Source organism: Lissotriton vulgaris, chromosome 4_1 (genome assembly GCF_964263255.1).
Source record: "Lissotriton vulgaris chromosome 4_1, aLisVul1.2, whole genome shotgun sequence".
In the NCBI taxonomy this organism is placed as follows: Eukaryota; Metazoa; Chordata; class Amphibia; order Caudata; family Salamandridae; genus Lissotriton; species Lissotriton vulgaris.
This window is the reverse complement of record NC_141691.1, coordinates 1724017582-1724041280: the sequence shown is the minus strand read 5'-3', so window position 1 is coordinate 1724041280 and position 23699 is coordinate 1724017582. Positions and strand designations below refer to the sequence as shown.

The following is a 23699-nucleotide window of genomic DNA, read 5'->3' as shown; positions in this document are numbered from 1 at the left end:
GGTTAATAAAGCAGCAGACATGTACACCGACTGGGTTGATCGGGCTTGCATGGTACAAGCTCCGCCGAAAATGTGTCGCCCTACTCGCATAGCCCCATCAGCTCCCTGGTTTACGAACGAGCTGCGAGAATATAAGCTTGTTTGTAATATATTGGAGCGTGTATGGCACACAAAATATTATCAGGAGGACAAAATCAAGCTTAAATCTAGCCAAAGGATCTATAAAGATATAAGGAAGGCCAAAAGTACATATTATATCAATAGAATCGAGGGAGCTAGAAATTCATCCAGGGAACTTTTCGATACTATCGTCAGTCTGTCCACCCCCAAGCCAGTGACCATTCCACCTAGCCAAGAATTATGTGACACTCTCGCCAAGTTCTTCGCAAATAAGGTGGAACATATCTTTACTGCCCTGGAGCCTCAGGTGACACAGTCTCTTCTGGAGGGATCACACAAATCCCCTAACCAACCCTCGAGAAACTAAATTCTCAGGGTTTGCTCCGGTGAGCCCGGAAGAGATAAAAAAATTGCTACACGCAACTAAATCAGGGTCGCCCCAAGATCCCTGCCCGGCGTCGGTGGCAAAGCTGGCAGCCACTCCTATAGCGGACACCCTGGCGGATCTTTTTAATCTGATGTTTAACCTCGGGGACTTTCCATCTTGTTGGAAACAAGCATCTATTGTCCCGCTCCTAAAGAAACCCACGCTCGACATCTTAGACCCAAATAGCTATCGACCTATAGCCCGGTTACCGTTGCCAGCAAAGCTTGTCGAAAAAGTTATGAACCTGCAGCTATGTACATTCCTTAGTTCTTCCCAAGGTTTGGATAAAGCCCAACATGGATTCAGGGAAGGTCACAGCACCGAGACCGCCCTGATTAAATCCACTGAAGAGATCAGGAAAGCATTGGATGTGGGGGGACGAGCAGCTCTGGTCCTCCTTGACCTGTCTGCGGCCTTCGATACGGTCCACCATACGATTCTGGTGGATCGTTTAGAGGACTGCGGGGTTCAGGGGAGGGCCCTTAACATCTTCCTTGTGGAGAGGGTCCAGGTGGTGGCCCTGGGAGACTGAGTCTAGACCTTTCAAACTCCCAGGGGGGGTCCCGCAGGGGTCCTCCCTTAGCCCCACCTTATTTAACATTTATGTTTCATCTCTCGCCCCGGTGATACGATCTTTCGGATTTGAATTAACTTCCTATGCAGATGACTCACAGATCGTTGTATCACTGCTCCCGGGGAAAGAAGAAGGTGTAGCGGCCAGATTTCAGGACTGCATGACGGCAGTTAGTAGCTGGATGGCAGGTAACTGCCTCAGATTGAACTCCTCCAAAACTGAGGTTCTACTTTTTGGCTCGGACATCAGTTTCTGGAGTCCCAAGTGGTGGCCGGATGACATGGGAACCCCTCCCACTCCAGTAGCTAAGGTTAAAAATCTAGGTGTCCTCATCGATAATCAACTTTCGTTTAAACCACAAGCTAATGCTCTGATCTCCTCCACTCACTGGACCTTGAAAATCATTAGGAAGATTATCCCGTTCCTGCCAGACAGTAGTAGAAAAACGGTGGTGACGGCACTTGTGCTCTCCCGCCTAGACTACTGCAACAGTCTTCTCCTTGAGGCCCAACAAGGGCTGCTTAATAAACTTCAAGTGCTGCAAAACGCTGCCGTGCGTTTAATTAAGGGCCTGCCCAAGTTTGCGTCAGTCGCACAGGAACTCAGGAAACTGCACTGGCTCCCGGTGCGTAAACGCATAATGTTCAAATCACTGTGCATCGTTTATAAAGCAGTACACGGACTGGGTCCATCTTTTCTCCAGCAGCACCTTATACTGTATACGCCAGGCAGACAACTGAGATCAGCCAATAAAGGGCTAATTAAGACAAGCAGGATCAGGAAGGCACGATGGGGGGACAGAAGCTTCATTAAAGGGGGTGCCACCGCTTGGAATTCCCTGCACCTGGCCTTGAAACAAAGTGCGATCCTCTTAGCCTTCTGAAAAAATATCAAAACTTGGCTTTTTAGTCATTAGAAGGGGCTTGACATTTAGGGGATCTATCATTTCAGCGCCAGGACACTGCTCGGTAACAGCGTGCTTTATAAATGGTATAAATAAATAAATAAATATTGGAAGTATTCTTGTCCATTGCTTTTAGCTCATCGATTTAGCTTTTCTTCCTTACTAATTACAAACGTTTTATTGTTGAGGAGCTGCCTTTGAGGAGAATTTCTAAAACACTCTGTTTGCCCTATAAGAGAAATACATGTACAACATTGAACTAGTTTTTCTCTCTTGTCAATCGCAAACGTATTATTGTTGTGGAGCTGTCTTTGAGAAGAGTATCTAAAACACTCTGTTTGCCCTATAGGATATTTACAAGTACAATATTGAAATACCTTTCCAAGAGAATTTTGGCAGTACAGACTACAAATAGATATATACTGCCGAATAATAAGAACAGCTCGGACAGACGAGATACCTCCACAGAGAAGTTTTTGTTCAACAGGGTAGGTCATAGTCTTTACTCGCAACTATCGAGTTATTGGAACCTTTCGAGTCTCTTAGAGTGTCCTTTGATCTAAAAGACTTCTGACATTTGACCATTCACTAATGTTTTCTCATTAATCAATTTTAGATGCCCTATCGAGCATGACAAATCGTTACAGATATTTCCACGCACCCTGATAGTCACGGGAGAAGACATAAGGACACTATCCTATTTTTCACTTCGGTATGTTCTTCACTCAAGCGCTACTCTTTTCTGCAGAAAATTTTGTTGATTACCCCTCCATGTTACCTCTGTATGCTGGGGTTCCCATTTCTGTATAGATATATAGAATGCTCTTTGGCTCTCTGAGGTGGGTTACTGACACAAGAGGGATAGACCTTTATGGTGAACAATATGCAACAACCTAGAACATGCTGACCGCTTTTGAAAAATTCCAAAATGTTTTCTTATAATTTTTTCAAAATCTTCTACTCTAACTATTGTTGGCAATTTGTATATAATCCTGGCACTAGTCTTTAATCCTGTAGTGTACTGTTTTTTTAAGCCTGGCTTTGTCTATAGAAGCATAATTTCTTTTGTTTTTAATGTAAATTTTAACTGTATGTCTTTGTATATTGTCATTTTTTTGTAAACAGCCCTGAAGAAGTCCCAAGAGGACGAAACGCGTCGGCTGTAGCTCCTGTGTGTGATTTGTTACTTACAACTGAACTCAATTAAAGAACTCTTAAAGAACAAAAATAACAACTAATGTGATTATTGCTGTTAATCTCATCAAAGTTATCAGTTCATGCAAACTCTGAAGTGGTGCACCTTGACCTTGTTTAAAGTAATTTTCAGTTCATGTTTTGAACCAACATTGTAACGGTGGGTGTTATTGAAGTGTGCACACATATTGTCCCATGTATTATAGTGTGGGTCTAAACTAATTTTGGGAGAATATTTGACCAGGTGCTGTTCTGGTGGGAATCCTCCACCGTTGTTCTTTTTCCAAAATAAATAAATATTGTTGAGGCCCCCACGCCAGAAAATAAAGATCAAGTGCGCTCTTTTCTGGGTCTAGCAGAATTTTGTTCAAAATGTATTTAACATTTTGCTAGTTTGTCTCAGCCATTGAGAGTGCTACTAAAAAGGGTTCTCAATTAAGTTGGATTGAAGAGTGTGATCGAACTTTCAGGGGCATCAATGACAGCATTGGGAAGTTACCAACTTTAGAGCATTTTGATGCTTGTAAAAAGACAATTTTATCAACTGATGCCAGCATCAAAGGCTTGGGTGCAGTGAATAATGTGATGTTCTATTCCTAGTATTCTACACATATAAGTGGTTAGTCATCAAATGTGTGGCTTTTGTTAATACCAGTACAGTAATCGAATTCCAGAAAGAAGAGTTCTTTAGGGAAGGTGTGCCCAAGTGTCTTGTCAACGATAATGGAGTGTAATTTGTCTCTCAAGAAATGAGATTTTCTCAATGAACTGTCAATAGTCCATTTTAAGACAGCTCTTCATTCGCCTCAAACTAATGGTGTAGCTGAAAGTATTAATCAGATGGTAAAGAACTGTGTTCATCGTTCACTTAAAAATAACTCACTAAAAGAAGTGTTGAGAGAAATGTGGTGGGCACACCTTGTCACACCTAATATTGTGACAACTACATCTCCATTTACCTCACTTAGAGGTAGGAAATCTCACAGTGAACTAATGAAAAATGAAGAACATTATTCTGTAAAAGATCTTGTGTTGCGTAGATTAGCCCATCAAGACAAATATAAAACTTGTTTTGATGTAAAGAATGGTGTACAAGAAGGAAGGTGGGAAGTGACCAGGTATGTTAAAAAAAAATTTTTTTTAAAAGGGACGTTCCAAATTCATGGGTCCTTTTGTAATAGTTGGTATCAAACATTTTCTTTTGCAATTTCGGATGCAGGAGATGTCTAGGTTAGTAACAGTGGATAATGGTCCAGCTGTCAGGAGTGGTGTGCAGGCATGGCATCACACCATTGTGGACTCGAATTATACTAATAAACTGTAAACAAAGAGGATGAGAATAAACCTTGTTGGCATAAAGGCTATGTAATGGATGAGTGTTCAGTCAAAATCTAACGGTTTAGTTTCGTGACATAAGACTATACAAGTGTTGACTATACAAAGTGTTGACGGCTATATTCAAATGTATTTATTTATTTTTAGCACATTATAATTAAAAAAAATTCAATTGTGTAGTTATATTGTATGGGAAAATTGAAAAGACGGGAAGATGTGTTGTGGCCTAGTTCAGATCACTATTTGTGGAATACTATATATGTCATTCATGATGTCATGGTATTCTCAGCATGATGTACATTTCATGGTTTGAATTGAAGCAGTTGGATCGGAGATTTGATTGCTGTCTGTCTCCATCACTGGAGTTGTATATTTGATAGAACATAACAATAGAACAAGCAGGCAGAAATATCTTTTTGACAGTAATCTGACTGTGGTGCGGACACAATTCCAGCAGAAGTTAAAGCACTGGTGTAAACTACAGCTCTCCTTTTAGAAAAGGAAGCTATTTTTAAACTTATTCCCTTGCCCAAGTTTATATATGTTCTGCAAAACAACATTTACATTGTTCATGAAACAGTTTTTAAAAAGTTGGAGGTGGAAATGATGGCCCCCGAAATGGGACAGCGGGTTGCCATTTATTGTGCTGGCTCCCAGCTATAAACTTATTCTAAAATTGCAGCATATGACCTCTCAGCATTCGCTAATATTTTTAATACCCCCAAATCCATGATGGAGGTCCGGACCACTCCCCAACGGAGGAGCTCTCGGTCCAGCTACTGATTATAGCTACAAAGGCAGAAAAAGGCTTACTCATAGCATGCCTAGGGGAGAAAGGCATAGCTGCATTACCTGCTATAAATGAGGTGGTAATGGACTAGATAGGGGGCATGAAAGAGCTGGGATCAGGGTACAAAATAGCATAAGAAACAACTTTGTGACTTAGGACTGCCCTAAAGAACAAGTTTACTTACCTTCCAACACTCTTTGGCTCTTTCAGGGTCATGTTACTGAAGCTTCTCCTCCTCTCTCCTGGGGTGTTGTTGAGCAAAGAAGGTTGGTCGGGTAATCAACTGCCGGACATGAAAGGCTGACACCAATTTCAGCAGAAAGTAGCCTGAGAGTGGTACAGGGAGGTTGCACCGATAGCGCCTGCAGCTCAATCAAACAGCACGCAAACGTGATCATGATGAGAAAGGCAGTCTTGATTGTCCAATTGGTAGTGAAGAGCTATCCATCGGCTCTAATGGTGTGCACCTGAGGAATGTGAGAAATGAACTGAGCTACTGCTATTTTCGGAGAAAACATGTGAGTCAGACCTTTGCAAAAACACATCACAACAGGGGATTTGAAAATGGAAGGCTGATGTGTCAAACAAAGCTGAAATGGCCAACATATAACCCTTAACTGTGTCCAGTACAGGACCTTGCAGGACCGAGGGTCCAACAACAAAAGGAACAGCAATACATCAGAGAGTATAGCCTAAGGAGGATAAAGATAGTGTATTCCACACCAGACCACAAACTTCTCCCAGCATCTAGCATATCCGGAGTTAGGACATTAGGCTGCAAGTGTGAAATTCACTACCTCAGGCAGCAAGTTAAAGAAACGCAGCTGTTGCTGCTCAGTCACTAAGCAGGAGGTGTAGACTGCAGAAAACCAACATAGTTCTCCCTCCTGCTGGTGAGATAGGCAGTCCTCCTGAAGAGGTAACAAGATCAGAGGGCAAATGTTCAGGCTAAAGAAATCTGGGTGTCACACCCTACAAGCCCAATTCTGGCTATCAAGTTGATTTGGGTCCGGTCATACATGATTTTCTTCAGAATTTGAGGCAAAAGAGAGGCAATGACAGAAATGCGTAAAAGAACTCTGGAGGAGCAGAGGTAAGGCCGAAGGACAGCACAACTTTTTAGAAGTATTCCAACCCTACCTCAAACCAAAGGTAGCAACTGTGGGACTGCAGGACTGGTATACAAAAATCGCATCCTGCAAGTCCAAGGACACAATCCAGTCTCCAGGGTCCAAGAGGTCCAGTATAGGCTAGAGGTCTCGATCCTTCCTAAGCACAATCGAGTAGCTTGTGTAGCACCACTTGCCCCTCTCAGAGTCTGGCAATTGTTCGATGGCAGACAAGGCAATCAGGAGAATGACCTCCCACATTTTGGTTGTAGCATGGTCTGCCAAACTTTGCTCTAGTGTTTGGGAATTTGAGGCAGCATAGAAATGAAAGGTGGGATGAAGGCACCTTTGAGCGAACTATTAAAAAAAACCTACTGGTCCGATGTCCTGAATTACTATTCAAGGAGGACATTTCTGAACCCGACGCTCTACCAGCTGACAGTGGGTCTGCAAGGTAAAATGAAAATGACTTGAGTGCCACAGCAGCAGAGGAAAGTGAACTAGATGAATGTTGCCCTTCCTATAATGAAGTGGTTCCACCACCTCCATGTAATTTGCCTAAAAAAGGCAGGACCGGTTGCTGGCAAATTGATGTTGCTGATAAGCTAGGCCTCTGGAGTTACCCCTAAAGGTTCTGTACTGCTGATAGAATTTATTTATTTATCAAGTTTTATATAGCGCGAACATGATCCCGGGGGATATCGGAGCGCTTTACAATTGGAGGGAGAGGAAGGTAAAAGTTGCAGGACGTGCCAAACAGAGCACATATCAAAATAGAACTCACAGAACTAGAACGGATACAAATGAAGGGGTCGACAATTGGCGATATAATGACATTAATCCCAAGGATCGTGCTGCTGCAAGACTACCTATAAATCGCTTAAGCTCAGAGTTACCCTTTTCGCAAAGAAGTCTAGTCTGTCAAAGGGCATGCCTACAAGGGATGCTTGGATGTCCCTAGAAAATCCAGTTACCCACATCCAAGTGTGCCATTTAAGCACAACACTGCTGCTGATAACGTTGGCTATGCAACCAGTGGTGTCCAGGCCATGGTGCACTACATAATTTGCTGCATCATGAATAGTTTGTGCAAGAGATGCTCTGACGTGAGGCGTTGATGCCGAACGCGTGAGCGCCGAGCTCCGAGCTGCCACCTACAAAATCCTTCATTTTTATCCTCCATCGACGGGAATTTGTCCTTCTGAGTAAGCTCAGCTGCCAAGGCCACTGTAGAGCACACTCAGTGGCGTTCTCACGGCGGAACTGCCACAATATACGGCGCTACGAGGAGACGAAGTCCCGGCAGATCCAGGCCCAGAAGCAGCGGTCTTGCCTGAATGTCCGGCCGGCGTGCGTAACCTGACGTGCGGCCGGTGGAGAGACGAGGTCCCGAGGGTCGGAGGACTTCTGTCCCGGGCGCGAAATCAGTGGGCGGCCCGGCGCAATACCACTACGACGGGAGCGGACAACGGATAGAGCGGAGTGGAGACCTGCGTAGGTTGGTGCACGGCTGTGTGGGTCGGCAGTGAGGTCCGGCTGAAGGACACGTGGGCGGCGAGCAGGGCCTTGTGTTGCGGCCTGGCGCGGTGATTGTTTGGGCGCCTCGAGCCTGGGGGTTCGGAGGTGCTCCCCCACCCCAACACACAGCGCCACAAGCCGACGTGTAGCGCCACGGAGCCCACAGCTTTGGTACGCTCGGAGTCCCGGGCGACGGTGCGGCTAAGGTGGGTCCTGGCTTGTGAATCCGCCGACTGGTCTTGCCCCAGTGGTGGCTCAGATCCCCCCCTTTCCCCTATGCACGGACAACACGTTTTAAGCCGCTTCTGCTACTCCCTCATCTCTGGAAGGAACAGTGGGGTGCTGTGCTACGTTGGGTGTGCTGTGCAAACTGCCTCTACTGCCTAGCGTCTTGTGGTGAGGGGCGCAGCTACAAAGTCGGACGCTAAGCGTCGTGGATAGGCACACTTGGACATACGTGGTGCCCACGCGGAGGCGACGGAGCAGGGGTCCCACACACACACAGTTGACACTGGAGTCGGGCACGGAAGCCGGCTGTGGAAAGGGGTCGGGCTGCCCTTGCGGGTTCTGTATCGTGGGCCCATGCACCGCGCCCTACGGTGCGGAGTAAGCGTAGAAAGCGACGAGGCGCAGGCACAGTGGTGAAGGCAGAAAGGAAAGTGTGCGGATAGACAGCGAAGCGCAGTGTACCTGTTAACTATTCTTGGCTGCACGCAATGTACGTATATAAGCTTCGGGAAGTGCGGCCTCAGCTGACTCAGACAATAAACTATGGGCAAAATCGACAGAACGCAATCCAAACTGGCCTTTGACCAACGTAAGTCGAAAGCCACCGAATAGCAACAGCCGGATCCCCCAGCTAGGAGTGCGGGCCCCGAAAACACGCTGTATGCCGACATTAAGGACATGCTTGTATATGGAACGGGGGCTGCAGGAAAGTATGGCGTCCATAGGTACGAAGATAGACTCGCTCACCTACCGCATGGATCGCATGGCGGAAAGAGTTGACAAACATGCGGAGAGACTCGATATGTCGGAGAGACGCATCACAGAGGTGGAGGAGGCACAAACTGAATGGGACAAGGATCGTAAGCAGTTCTCCAGACTCCTATAAGTCATTCAGGAGAAGTCGGAGGCCCGCTCGAGACGCTCGAACATTCGCATTACAGGAATTTCGGAGACGACGCAAACCGGGAGGATGGAACTGTTTGTTGAGAAGCTGCTCATTACGCTACTGGGGGACGATGTCTTCTCGCCGATGTTTGTAGTCGAAAGGGCCCACCGTACGTTGGCTCAGCGACCACCCACTGGGGCTGCTCCTAGGCCGATCATAGCAAAACTGCTGAATTACTGAGACCGCGACGCGGCGCTGAGGGTAGCCAGGGAGAAAGGGAAGCTGCAGTACGAAGGCATGAATATCTCCTTGTACCCTGACTTCACGGCGAAAGTCCAAGAGGAGCGGAGGCGCTTTGCCCCCTACAAAAGACAAATGCGTGAGTTGGGTCTCGACTACGCATTGCTGTACCCTACGAAGTTGCGAATAAACAGGAGGGGGCACTCACATTTTTGCACCGACCCTAAGGATCTTCATAAATCGCTGAAGGAGTGGGCAAAGGAGCAGAGGGCCAGCCCTAACAGAGCATCCGACGATCCAGCGGACAGCAGCAGGCTTGATGAACAGGAATGACGACCCGGCCAACAACTGTGTGGCGCACTTTGGTAACTACAGGAAGCATTCTGGTGCGGGGGCACTGTGACACTGCACGGCTGTGACTCCACGCGACTTGCACTTCCGGGTGCGAGGCGGCAAAGGCATTCATAACATTCCTGAAGGCTGGAAGCTGGGTGAGATCGTTCTCTTTTCTTTGCTGTCACTATCTCCCTTTCCTTGAACTCTGAATGCAAAGCTGAGATGCGAGACTATGTTAGGGAATTTCTGGGGGCAGCAATGTGTGTGTTACTGTAGTGAGCTGTTCTCTCTTCCAGTTGATGGACATGACAAGTGAGGGTGGCGCCTGGGGCAGTGACTGTACGTTACTCAAATGAGGTCCTCTTTTGTGTTTCCCCTAGCGACCTCTGCCCCAGTGCGCATAGCTCAAGTTGACCCCAGGTGGTCTATGTCTTGGAAACCCCAGGATGGTTCTATGTTTTTGAGTTCTGAGGGTGGGATTGGACCCTGTCAGGCCAGGTTGGGGGAGGTCTGCAGTGGGTGGGGGGGGAGGCACAGGTTTCGGGAGGTTACGGTTGCAAATGGGGGGTTCTAGTGGGTACGCCATGCAGGTTGTTGACTGAAAGCTATATTGAAGGAACTGTTGCTCTTATTGTACATTACGGGACAATGTTTGACAGCAAAGGGGACATGTTGTTTGCTGATACACTGTTTTTTCTTCAGAAATGGCAGACGTAGGTAGAATGACTATGGATGCTGGGCCCGATTCACTGCAGGCAATAACGTGAAGGGGTTGAATGATCACCGCAAGCTTAGGAAGGTGTTAAACTACCTACATAGACACCATGTTGATCTTGCACTCATACAGGAAACACATCTCCCTCCTCAGAGTAAGATGCTTGATACTTCAGGCGTTAGGGGTAACTGTCTTGCAGCGGGATTCACCGCACACTCTAGGGGAGTACTCATATGGGTAAATCCGCGCTCGCAATTGCGGCTGTCCCTAATAGTCGCGGACCCTGAGGGACGTTTTTTTAATTGCACGGTGCTTAGGTAAGGGTCTGGACCTGGTAGTGGTTAATGTTTATGGGCCCAACTACGACCACCCCGAGTTCTACGCAGGTTTAGCAACGCGTTGCAGTCCCTACGAGACCTCCAGGATGTTATGGGGGGGGGGAGCTTTAACTTTGTCTACGACCCTGATAAGGATAGATCGCGGGGGCCGACTCGTCGCCCGGCAGCAGTGGCCCTCCTTATGCAGGCGGAAATGCTGAAACTAGACTTGGTTGATGTTTGGCGCAATAGGCACCCCGCACGGGGAGGGTTCACACACTACTTGGCATACCATGATATACATACGCGCATAGATCACTTCCTTGCCTCACAAACGATAATTGCAGGTGTAAGTAGATGCGAGGTGCTGCCCCGTACAATTTCGGACCATTCTCCCCTACTATTGACATTGGCGGTCCCGACGAAAAGAATTCCCCCGTTCACTTGGAGATTCCCTCCCTACTCACTTCTTGATGAGGAGTTCAGGGGTGGCCTTGCGGAGGACATTGACGCTTTCTTTGATACGAACCTAGGCACTGTGGAAAGCTTCCTGACTCTGTGGGATGCGTTTAAGGCGTATATCAGAGGGATGGCCATGGCCAAACACTCCGGTGTACTCAAAGCCATTAGACAACGGTTGCGGACACTTGAAACCCAATTGAGAGATCTAGAAGAGAAGCATAGCAGATGCCATGCTTCGGAAACTGCGGAACATCTTAAAGCACTGCTCACGGAATTTCACGAGGAGGCCGATAGAGAGGTTCAGCATATGGGCAAGTACGCCACGGCTAGGGTGTACGGGGAGGGGGACAGACCCGGCTCAGTCCTAGCTCGAATTATGCGACAGGAAAGGAAGCCATTGATAATAGACAAACTGATTTCACCCACTGGGGATTCCCTCACGGACTTAACAGAGATTATTATAACACTTAAAAATTATTATTCGGATATCTATCAGTCCAAATCCTCTCACATGGAAGAGGAGATAGAGGATTATCTTAGTTACATTAGGATGCCATTCCTCCCGGACTCGATGAGAGTTCCTGGCAGCTCCGGTCCAGGAGGATGAGATAAGGGAAGCTCTAGGGGGGATGAAAGCGGGTAGTGCCCCCGGAATTTATGGTCTTACCGTGGGCTTCTACAAGACTTTTCTCGACAAACTCATGCCCCATCTGATCACCCTTTTCGATGAGATCTGCGCAGACGGGTCGGTGTCTCCCACCATGAGCGAGGCCCTGCTGATAACGATATTGAAGCCCGGCAAGCCCCCTGCAGTTTGTGGCTCGTATCGGCCACTGTCACTACTGAATGTGGATACCAAACTGTATGCCAAAGTGCTCGCCACTCGTTTGGCGCTTCTTGTCCCTGATCTCGTGGCGCCAGAGCAGGCAGGTTTTGTCCCAGAAAGGAATCTGACCTATAACATCAGGACAGTGCTGGGCGCAATGCAGCATGTTCGGCAAGAGAACAAGGCTATAGCCATATTTCTCGATATGGAAAAAGCATTTGATTCAGTAGAATGGCCCTTCATGTTAAAAGTGCTGCGAAAACTAGGGCTGGGTGAACCCTTCCTACAAATGCTGGGGGCACTGTACTATATATTGCGAATAGGAAACTCTGTCACTGACCCTTTCGAAATTCGCAGGGGGACGAGACAGGGATGCCCTCTTTCTCCCTTATTGTATGCTTTAGTGGCTGAACCCCTAGCCTGCGCTATCAGGGAGTACCATGCCGCAGAGGGCATCAATTTTCCGACATATAAGATTGGCATATCCACATACGCGGATGACACTCTGCTATACGTCCGCGAACCGGAGACGAATCTCCAATCAGTGCTCAGAGAGGTTGTGCGGTTTGGGGCGCTATCAGGTCTTAAAGTCAATTGGAACAAATCTGTAGCGTTCCCGTTAACCCCAGTCACCACACCTTTTGTGATGGACTTCCCCCTCCAGTGGTCCTCTGACCCGGTCCGGTACTTGGGGATACGGTTGCATATGGATCCTGAAACCTTGATTCGGGAAAACTATGGAACCACTTTTTCCAGACTGCTGGATGATATAGAGAAACGGTGCAAACTCCCCCTGTCCCTGATGGGCAGGATCTCTATTATGAAAATGGTGGTCCTGCCTAGGTTTCTGTTCTTGTTCACCAACATCCCAGTCGTCCTCTCTAAGGCCTTTTTCAAACAGTTGACTCAGGCGCTCACTCGATTAGCGTGGGGGGGGGAACACCCCAGAATACAGTGGCAGACCTTGACATTACCTTATGAAATGGGAGGTCTGGGCGCCCCTGACATGGAGAGGTATTACAGAGTAGCGCAGGCGGCTCACCTTCACTCCTGGATACACGGATCACCGCAGATCCCGCACGTCATTCTTGAGCGCCTCTTCGCTGACCCGCTGCCACTGCCGGCCACAGTATTCCTGCCGGTAGACCGAAGTATTGGCAGACTGGACTCCATTAAAACCACGAACCATGCATGGCATGAGTTGGCACGAGCGCAGGGCTGCGACCTTCTGTACTCCCCGCTCCTGAGGGTTGAGTGGGCGGTGTGGATCCCCTTGCTGAGGGAGAAGGGAGTTACAAGAACATTGCAGAGGTTGGGAGTGTCCAAACTTGAGGACCTCTTCGTGGATGGAGTGCTGAAGACATGGGAGCAATTGTCCCCACCGCAGGCAGACGTCTCGCTCCTTTCACGATTTCAATATCACAGGGTACGGGGGGCAATGCGGGAACTCCTGGGACCGGACCTGCAGGAACCAACTGAGGTACCGGAACTTACTTACGTGATTAAAACAGTCTCTTCTCGTAACCTGGTGACTAACCTAAACAAATTGGGATCCCGCCACAAACAGCCCCAACCATCCAAAGCTAGAACAGAGTGGCAGCGCGATCTTCAACTGCAGATAGAGGATGACATGTGGAGGTACTGTTGCCTCAGCACAAAGGTGCTATCATTGAATGGGCAACATCGGCTGGTTCATTTCAAATTCCTACAGCGCGTCTACTATACCCCGGAGAGGCTGCACAGATACGGTTTGCGGCAATCCCCGGAATGTGAACGCTGCCACGCGGTGACAGCTGATTTCCTCCACATGGCCTGGGCCTGTCCGGGCGTCAGTAAATTCTGGGGGGGAAGTGTTCGCGGAACTGTGCTTAATTCTAGAGGCGGAGATTGCGGCTGATCCGGCACTGGCACTGTTGGGTTACTCGAAGCCTCTGCCGGTTGCATTGAGACGGCTGGTAGATATGGCCTTGTTAACAGCCAGAAGAGTTGTGGCCGCTTGTTGGATGAGAGGCCCATTACCAACAAAGAAAAGATGGGCAAAGGACATGCTGTACTGCTGCACACAGTTTGAGGTATATAGCGAATTGCTCCCTCCCATGAGCCGGCCCAAAAACTTCTGGACATTGTATAAGTCATACATCAGCGGTACTGGGGAGGAGGAGGACACAGAGCAGGGTGGGGATGTTGACGAGCGTAGCATACATAAGGAACCCGGGTAGGGGCCTTAATGGGGGTTCAAGGTTAGTGCATAACTGGGGTCCTCGGGTGGGGGGGGGGGGTGCGGTAGGGTCACGGCGTATAGAGGGACACTGGGGTGCAGTCCGCATGAAGGGGATATGTGTGGTGCGTTGCCCATGGGCCACACTGGAGGGCCCGGCCTGCCTTGTGAGGGCCGCAGGACGTTAGGCGGCTCTCAAGTTTCTCCTTTCTCATTCGAGTAACACAGTGTCCAATCGAGTACTAGCTGTGATGCAACCTGGGCAAGAGCACTGATGGCGATATGAGGGTGAGGGGGTAGTTGGGGTAGAAGTTGGTTAGCCCTTCTCTTTTCGTTTTTTTTTTGTTATGACGCTGGGTTGTGTCTTGCCTGCTTGCCCCTGGGTAGGTAATGTCACCGTCCTACACACAGCCAGAGAAGTGTCGACACGAGCCCTGTTAGGTATGCACGATGATACTATCTAGCCACTTCTAGATTTGTAATGCTCTATTCTCTCATTGTATGCCGCCGAGCCTCCGGGATGTCGGCTCTCAGGCTGTGTCAAATTAATACTGTGTACGCGATATGTTTTTCTTGACATTGGCTGCTACCCCCCTGGGGCTGCAGGCGACTAACTCTTTAATAGAATTTTGACTGTGAATAAAGGTTACAATTTAAAAAAAAAAGAGATGCTCTGACGTCTTCCAATGCAATGCTCCCCAAACCTGGGTGTATCTGCTTGGGAGGCTTGAGTAGGACAGCATTTGGATTCACATTACCCGTCCTTGCCTGTACCACAAGGTTTTCAGGCCTAGGGTGTTGTGTCAGAAAAAGAGGATCACCATTGACCAGTCTGTGTAGCCTGGCAGCAGGTTGACTGACCGAACATGGTTCTGACCCACAAGGGTGTCCGCGAGTGCCTCGTTAAATTAAAGACAATAGAGGCACTAGTTTTAACTGTAAGCAGTTGTAAATCTAGCAACTCTGCCAGTCTGCCAAGAAAGTGATTTCCCCTATTGGTGGACCAAGTCGTCAAGCTAAGTCCTAGGGCCGGGGTCTAACCCTTTGACATTATGAAGGCCTAGGTAAACTCTTTTATCAGTGTAATGTGGGCGGAGGAAGCAGATTGTCTGTCTACTCATCAGTATAAGTGTGGTGTTGTGTTGGGGTAACATGTCATAGGCCCTTAGACCAAATCAGAAAATATGAATCTGAACCAAAAGGGCCTCCAGCCTCTGTGGTTTGAAGGAGGCTGAGGAACTGGTTGAATAATCTTTGCCTGCACCTTCGCACTCTTACAGTGCTGTTATAATTATCAAGTGTATATTTCTTTTAAGTATCGCCTTTCTTAAATTATATATGTTGATTATGTAGGTACAAGTGGCAAATATAAAATGTACATCAATTCATGTCATTATTTATTGCAACGTGATAATCAAGTCTGCTTGAAAAATTCTGATATTTTATATGATTCAAATTCTCTGCTCCAGTCAAGTTTTTAGTAATGACCAAGGTTTCATAGAAGCGGACGTCTTCACCTTGTTTATTGTTTTTAGGCAATGAGCGCGGTTTCACAGAATGTAAATAAGTAAAAGGGTGCCAATGCCTTCATTGCTAATTATTTATTCTGAAAGGTTCAACAATGATCATTACATTATATGAAAGTAAGGACACAATATGACAAGATAGAGAGGAACTTCCCACCAGAGACTCGAGACAGAAGCCATACAGAATCATATCACCCTCCTTTATTGAAGACTACGAGTGGCACATAGCCTTTCCTCTGTGGGCCTATCGGCCTGCTTGCAAATGCATACGAAAATACCCGACGCTTCTATTGTTTGAGTTTCTTACCTTCAGTAACGGTGTATCTGGTAGAGACGTTTCTAGCCGCAGATTTGCTAAACACTGATCCTATCGTTTAGAAATGGTATGTAGGTGTGATCCATCTAAAAAAACTCAAACTTGGCCCCTTTTTTTGGCAATACGTTTTCTTTAAATAGCCGAAGGGATGAAGGTGGAGTTGGAGATATAAGTAAAGCTATGATATCACCAATATGTTACAATATTATTTGCTATTCACTTTCTTGGTAAACAATGCTGTCACCTTTTCCATAATAGTTACTATTCATATTGAATGCACTAGACTTTTATTTTGAAAACAAATCATTCCTGGTACCCTCGTGATCTTGAGTGTTTCTTCCCTTAATGAAAGATGGTTTGGGTATCAATAATTATCTCTGTAATATCTCACAGGATTTATCAGAGGATTGACCATTACCTGAAACCCATCTTACACAAGTAGTACTTAGTAGGTAGCTAGGCTATTGCAGTCCAACTGGCTTTTTTCTTGGATTGGTACACTGACAGATTCAGTAGTTCCCATATCATAGGCCGTGTTCTGGAAAGTCCAGAAAATCAATGTTGCCCTTCAACCTGGTTCATTCTTCTAGATCTTTGAGTAACTGTAAATGACTAACTCAAGGTAACCAATCATTAGTATTAGCGGAGACATCTATTGTAATATTGGATACTTCCTTCTGTACAGATAGGTGCTTCTTGTCTGTGAGTTTGACTGGAGGTTCATTTATGAAGGGTAAATCTCAGTTTTGATTTCAGTTTTTGGATCTCATGTTTGTATCCATTTTATAAAGGTGCAACCTAGTCGCATAGAAGTATATTTCATGCACTAGTTTCACAACATCTCATTGCTAGGGATTTCCCTAACACAAGGCGGGGGGGTAACTTTTATTGTAAATGCACATGCTGCATACCTTTCTGAAATATTTTACTCATGTTGGAATTTGATACTGTAAAGTCCAATAAGTGAAACTTCCATATATACAGAGCCACTGCAATACCATTGTTTTGATAAAGATTCCCTATTTTTCCAAACTGGTGTGGTGTCCATTTGTAGTATTTTCACTGTGTTACTGTATGTGTGCACAAATGCTTTACACAATGCCTCTGAGATAAGCCTGTCTGAATGTGCCATGCTACCAAGGTGGTGAGCAGGGGTTGTCTAAGGGCATTACTTCCTTACCCTGACTAGAAGCAAGGGTCCCTACTCAGACAAAGATGCAAACCATTGAAAACAGAGGCCTCCATCCTTCTTCACCACCAGGAAATAGCAGGAGTAACCACCATTACTGACTTCTGTTGCAGACACCCTCTCAATAGCCCCCTTAGTCAAAGAGGCTTGAACTCTCGGTCTACTGCAAGACGGACAGATGGTCCTCAGTCAGGCGTTCCGAGGGAAGTGGAAGGTCGGCCAGAAAGGGTAGGATGCACCCCTTCCAGACAAGTTGCAGGACCCACCTGTCCCAACATTATGGCCTGCCAACCTGGTACTAATCAATGGATCTTGCATTTAACCAGGAGGCCGTGCTCCACTAAGGGGAAAGCTAAAGGGGTTTTGCAGGAGGGGCTGCGAGGTGGAGAGGAAGTGTACTGCCTGCTGTGGCAATTCTTTCTTTGAAGCACACAAGAACAGTGTCTGCTTTAGCCCCAAAAAGCAGAGTCCCATCAAAAGGCATGTCCATAAAGGCCAACGGGACAGCGCGCAAAAACCTGTTGATCTGAGGATAGCAAATTTGTGACAATGGCTTGCCCAATGGACTGTATCAATACCACATTGGATAGTAAATTTCGCTGCAACACGCCCATCTTATATGGCCTGTGTCAGTACAGGACAATGGTCTTCAGGGACACCTGGAAGGACTTGAGCGACAGAATCCCAGAGAGAGTGAGGATAGCAGCCCAAAAACCAACTGGCACTGAACGACAGGACAGCCAAACTTATTTTAGAAAATATCCTCTTTCCCAAATTCTTCACTCTTTTACATTCCCTATCCGGTGGAGAATTTGGGAAGGCATTCATTTTTGTCCAACTGGTAAAGGCTTGCACCAACACAGTGGTCTTTAGGGGTAGGGAAATGGTGCTGCGTAATTTGGTAATTCACATGGAGCCCAGAGCAGGATTTGGCCAAGGCCCTTAAGAGGATGTTGGTAAGGGCCTCATTAAAAGGCAACAGGGACTCAGAATTGGTGTGCCCTGGCTGGAAGACTTCGGTTTTCACACTGATTTTAAACCTCCAAGGTGAGGAGTTGGAGGATGAGAATATCAGTTGCTCTCGACATGGCCATCTTGAAGAAGGCACTTTCCTACGTTGCAGGGCCTGGGTGAGACTAAGCCGGTCGCAAGCACACCAGCATCTTGGAGGTACTCATCTCTGTTTTCTTCATGGAAGGGTTGCACAAATCTAACCCGTGTCATACTCATGACCGGAATCTGTCCCAAACTAGGAATGTAGTGTAAGACATGCCTTGGGGAACAGAGAAGGTAAGCGGGCAAAGATTGCGGTACAATGGGCACTGACTGTCACATTTGGGGCGGCACAGACTCGGAGTGGGAGAGCATAATAGGATACACATTGCCTTACAGCATTGGTGGAGTTGGCCCTGGAGTCGACGTTCCAGGAACTGAAGTGGGCTTGGAGCTGGAGGTAGTAAAGGCGCTGGGTAGAGGTTTGGTGGCAGTAACAAAGGGTCCAACTGGCGCTGACGTTGAACCCATTGAACCCATTGTTAGTATCCCAGATGGAGGGCCTTTTGGCTCCATGGGGCCCGCAAGCGGTGCAGAGGGAGTCAAAAGGGATCCGAAGAGTTGCAACCGGACCTTGCTGAACTCTTGGACTTGCATTGTAGTCACAAACAGTCCCTTCAACTCTGGTTATCCCGGGACAACTTGCCAGAATGGCTTTGACATCAGAGTGAGATCAAGGCATAGTGACGCCCATACACATTCTCGGGAGTACAGAGTGGCGGGAAGGGGCTGAGGCCTGGTAGGATTTTTCATGTTTTTTCCTGGACATACCAATGGATCTGGAGCACAGTGACGATCGACCTCCGGACTGACTTCTGGACTGGTAATGGGATAAGGACTGACCTTTAAATTTGGACTGTTCCAGCCGTTGGGTTTTTTGATGATTGGCGAAATATAGCTTCACCAAGCGATCCCAAATGGTCTTCGGATTCATCAACGTGCAGCACCTGTAGGCCTTAGTGTCATGGCGTGACCCAAGGCAAACTTGATGAGGATCTGTCACAGACATTTGCTTGTGACAGTTCTTACAAGGTCTTATACTTGCTGTTTTGGGAAGTGACAATTCCCCTGCTCACTCAAATTTTGAAGTAAATATTGATAAAGACGAGAGAGATAGTTCCAGATCTGCATCTGATCGTGTAGAAAGAAATTCAATGACATTATCATGAAGAAGTAGAACCTCTAATTGCTCTGCATTTCATTTCTGGATCGGAATGCCGTCAGTGCAGAACTGCTTGGCATGCAGAGGTGCTGCTACAATGTTTCCAGATCCAATCTGACACCTGGGGAAGTATATAAAGGGTGAGGTATCTGTGATTAGAAGCCTCTATCAGAAAAACAAACAAATTGCCATAATAGTCTCTGGAACTTAAGAAAACTATTTTATGTGTAGATCTGATCTTTTTAAAAAGGCAGAATGCCACCGTTCACACTGAAGTTAGCGAATGGCTGAAGTTGGTGGACCCATTGGATGCTGGAGTGGGTGGCGGAAAAATGTCACCAGAACAACAGAGCAATTGATACAGAGGGCTGGCTGAAAGGCTGCGCATGCAAGCATAATATACATATAATTTAAGTTATCCAGACCAGAAATAATGCAGATTACGTATGTAACTGATATCCTGAAACATTTCTGTATTTATTCTTCACCTATTACATAGAAAGCATAGCTTGCTCTATAGGATTAAAAATAGAACCCTTCAAACATTACAGTGATGACAGCATTAGTAAACAAAACTTACTTTGTCATATTTAATCCAAATTTGACTTCAAGGAACTTCAAAATGTTCCCATTTTCTTTATGGGGAACAACTGCCTTAGGGAAAAAAATAAACGTTTTAAAACTCATATAAGACATTTGTTTTAGTCATCTCGCTGCTGCTTCACAATATACAGTTCTGTTTATAGGAGGGAAACCTTCCTTTGTTTCTCAGTTTCAATACTCGCAAGAGGGATGTGGCGAGTACAAGGATTCAAGGTTTGCTTCCTACTCCTATTGATCAGAATAATTCACATTTCTTTATTTAGGATTTGTTTTTTCCAAAAAAGTAAACAATTTCACATCCTAAAACACTCATGCTAGAAACAAATGTATAACATTTTCAAACCATAAAGCAATAACATGAATAAGGCATTTCAAATGAAACTTGCTGCATATACTCTTCTTAGATGACTGACTTTCATTGTATTCTAGATCCAAAAGCATTCATATAACGCAATAATGCATGGACGCATGTGCTTGATTTTGTGTAATACGACTTTAGAGACTTATGTGACAGTGTAAACTTTATGAGCTATAAAAAAAGAGGGTCAACATAATCAAACCAATCAAATCATGTCTGTGGAATGAGCGTCGTTATTATAGACAACACCTGAATTTCTTCACCATTATATGGAAACAGAATTAATTGGTGGTGGAAAGTGAGTGAGTGGCACTGGTCTTGCTGGACTTAAGCGCAGCCTTCGACACCATCTCTCACTCCAGACTACTTTGTAGGCTGGGGGAGAGTGGTGTCGAGGGCAAGGCGTTAGAATGGATCAAATCATATCTATCCTCCCGGACCTTCCAGATCACCTCCTCTGAGGCTTGTTCGGATGTTTTCTATTCCCCGCATGGGGTACCACAGGGATCTATTCTGAGTCCCCTTTTGTTTAATTTGTATCTTCGCCCACTAGCCACCCTTGCAGAGAACTTTGGTCTTATTTTGATGACTTATGCAGACGATTCCCAGATTTTATTTTCATTATCTAAATCTGATTCGTCTGATTCTTCTGCACTTAAAACAGGCCTCCATGAAATTTACTGTTGGATGTCGGACAACCAACTTAAATTAAATGGGGAAAAAACAGAGATCCTCCTCTTAGGGACCAGTAAAAATCTCTGGAGCGATTCCCATTGGCCAACCTCATTGGGCAAGCTCCCGACCCCTGCCACTCAAGTCAGAAATTTGGGAGTCATCATTGATGACAGCTTATCTATGGTGCAGCAAGCTAACAAAGTAGCTGGCATCTGTTTTACTATCCTCAGATGGCTACGTAAAATTGTCTGGATGTTACCATCGACCACCCAGAAGACCGTAGTCAATGCCTTAGTGACATCTCGGCTTGACTACGGTAACATCCTGTACCTGGGTGCAAATAAAGCAGTAGTAAGACGTCTACAGCTGGTGCAGAATGCTGCGGCCAGACTGCTTTGTAGAATTCCCAGATATGCCAGGATCACTAAACATCTCAGAGACCTGCACTGGCTCAGGGTCGAAAATCGGATCCGTTTTAAAACCCTGAGCTACTTGTTCCAAATCAAAGCTGGGACTGCCCCCAAATATCTTCAAGACCTTGCCAAGCCTTACCTTCCAAACCGCAATCTTCGCTCAATTTCATCTGCAAAGTTTGCGGTACCAAGGTATAAACGGGCTAGAGTGGGCGGAAGATCCTTTGCATTTTTGGGCCCAACTCTGTGGAATTCACTGCCTACCCAAATACGCAAAGAAGAAAACTACAGGAGTTTCAGAAATAGCGTGAAAACCTGGTTGTTTGATCAATAATCTTTGCCTTAGGATCTGCTCTCTCTCCAGGTGTGCCTTTTGTCTTTGCTGATTTTCGGCGCCGGGAAACCCTTTGTGGGTAGCTGTGCGCCTTATAAATGCTATAAAATAAATAAATAAAAATAAAATCACGTATTCCCTTAAAAGTGATGTTTTTCATGGCTGCATGCGTTGTCAGCATGAGTAGTCGGCATTTTTCACTTGCTGCAAATAAATCTATGGCTGGCTTTCCTCAATTCTATGGCAGGATCCGGAGGAGAGGGTTATGCTTTTCTTTCTTCGTTTATTTTTCCAGCAAACACATCAACATGGTAACAAAAACGTAATTTCCCATAACCCCCAGGGAAAAATGAAGTTGCAATAAAAAGGTCCATTAACCATTCAGTAGCAGCGAGTGTCTCTTAAAAGGTCCTTTCCCTCTTCTATTGACCTGTTTCTTCGCTGCTCACAGCTCATGTCGGATAAGTGTCGGGACTCCGAACCCCTTTGATGTTTTTGTGCGGTTTTGCTATATACGGTCTCTCACATAAATCGTAACCGGTCTGCTTTCATTGAAAGTTCCAACTTGTTAGACATCTCCCAGCATGGGTTTCGATCAGCTCACAGCACTGAGTCTGCTCTCACGGTCGTGATTAATAAAATCCGATCTGAGGTTGACAGGGGACACTCCTCGCTGCTAGTGTTATTAGATCTCACAGCAGCGTTTGACACCTTGTCCCCGTCAATACTGATCTCCAGGCTCAAGGATATCGGAGTAGGGGGTTTTGCCCTTAGTCTACTCTCCTCCTTCCTCCATCATAGGGAGCAGAGAGTTAAAATGGGCAACTTCTTCTCCGATTCTCAAGAAGTGCAATGTGGGGTTCCTCAGAGCTCTTCATTGAGTCCTTTATTATTTAACATCTATGTTACCCCACTTGCCAAGGTGATAAGATCCTTTGGTCTAGATGTGCTATCATATGCCGATGACACTCAGATCTTGGTATCTATCACTCAGCCGGCTAGTGAGATTGCCCCAAGTTTAGAGCCTGTATGGAAGCAGTCTCCCAATGGATGGTGCGTAATTTTTTAAAACTAAACGGCGAAAAGACCGAAATTATGGTCTTTGGAGGGAGCCAAGATCTTTGGTCAAAGGACTGGTGGCCACCGTCCCTGGGAGAATGCCCTCGCCCTACTCTTACTGCCAGGAACCTTGGTGTCCTAATTGACCCTGCCTTATCTTTTGACTCTCAGGTAAACAGGACGGTGTCAACCTGTTGCAGCATTAATAGAATCCTTAGGAAAATTGCCCCCTACCTGTCCCCGGTAGCTCGAAAACAAGCAACAGTTGCCTTATTATCGAGGCTAGACTATTGAAATGCCCTTTATGGTGGCATTAGCAAAGCCTCCATCTACCGTCTCCAAATGGTACAGAATGCAGAGGCCAGGATGGTCTTAATCCTCCCTAGGCGAGCTTCTGTAACAATGGCCAGAAGGGACCTCCACTGGCTTCCGATTCCTTCTAGGATTTCTTTTAAACTTCTCTGTCTGGCCCATGGTGCTATTCACGGCTCAGGATCAGAAGGTATTAGGTCTCTCCTGTGTGTGTACACCCCCAGTAGAACCCTCCGGTCATCATCGAAGAACATGCTTGTGGTTCCCAGGTTTGGGAAGGCAAGATGGGGAGGCAGAGCCTTTTCCATCTTGGCTCCTAAACTTTGGAACTCCCTCCCTTTGGAGCTCAGTAGTCAATCTTCCTTGGTGGTCTTCAGGAAACACCTGAAGACCTGGCTTTTCTCTCAGGCATATTAGGGGTTGTGCTCCTAGCGGTTTCTTGGTTCAGTTATCTGGTAGTTTGGACTTCTATGTTTGTTCTGCGCCTTAATGCCCCTTGG

The 23699-nt window shown here is 46.4% G+C and overlaps 1 protein-coding gene across 3 annotated transcripts in view; it reads right to left on the bottom strand.

Moving 5' to 3' along the window:
- Positions 1–23699, bottom strand: part of DPY19L4 (dpy-19 like 4) — a 617659-nt gene that overhangs the window by 357660 nt on the left and 236300 nt on the right. For all 3 annotated transcript variants that reach the window (XR_015309916.1, XR_015309917.1, XM_086966015.1), the window contains exon 11: positions 20026–20099. Coding sequence is in view for 1 of the 3 variants with exons in the window: in XM_086966015.1 (XP_086822141.1) it covers positions 20026–20099 (74 nt within the window). In the remaining 2 variants the exon portion in view is untranslated. The remainder of the gene's footprint in view (positions 1–20025; positions 20100–23699) is intronic.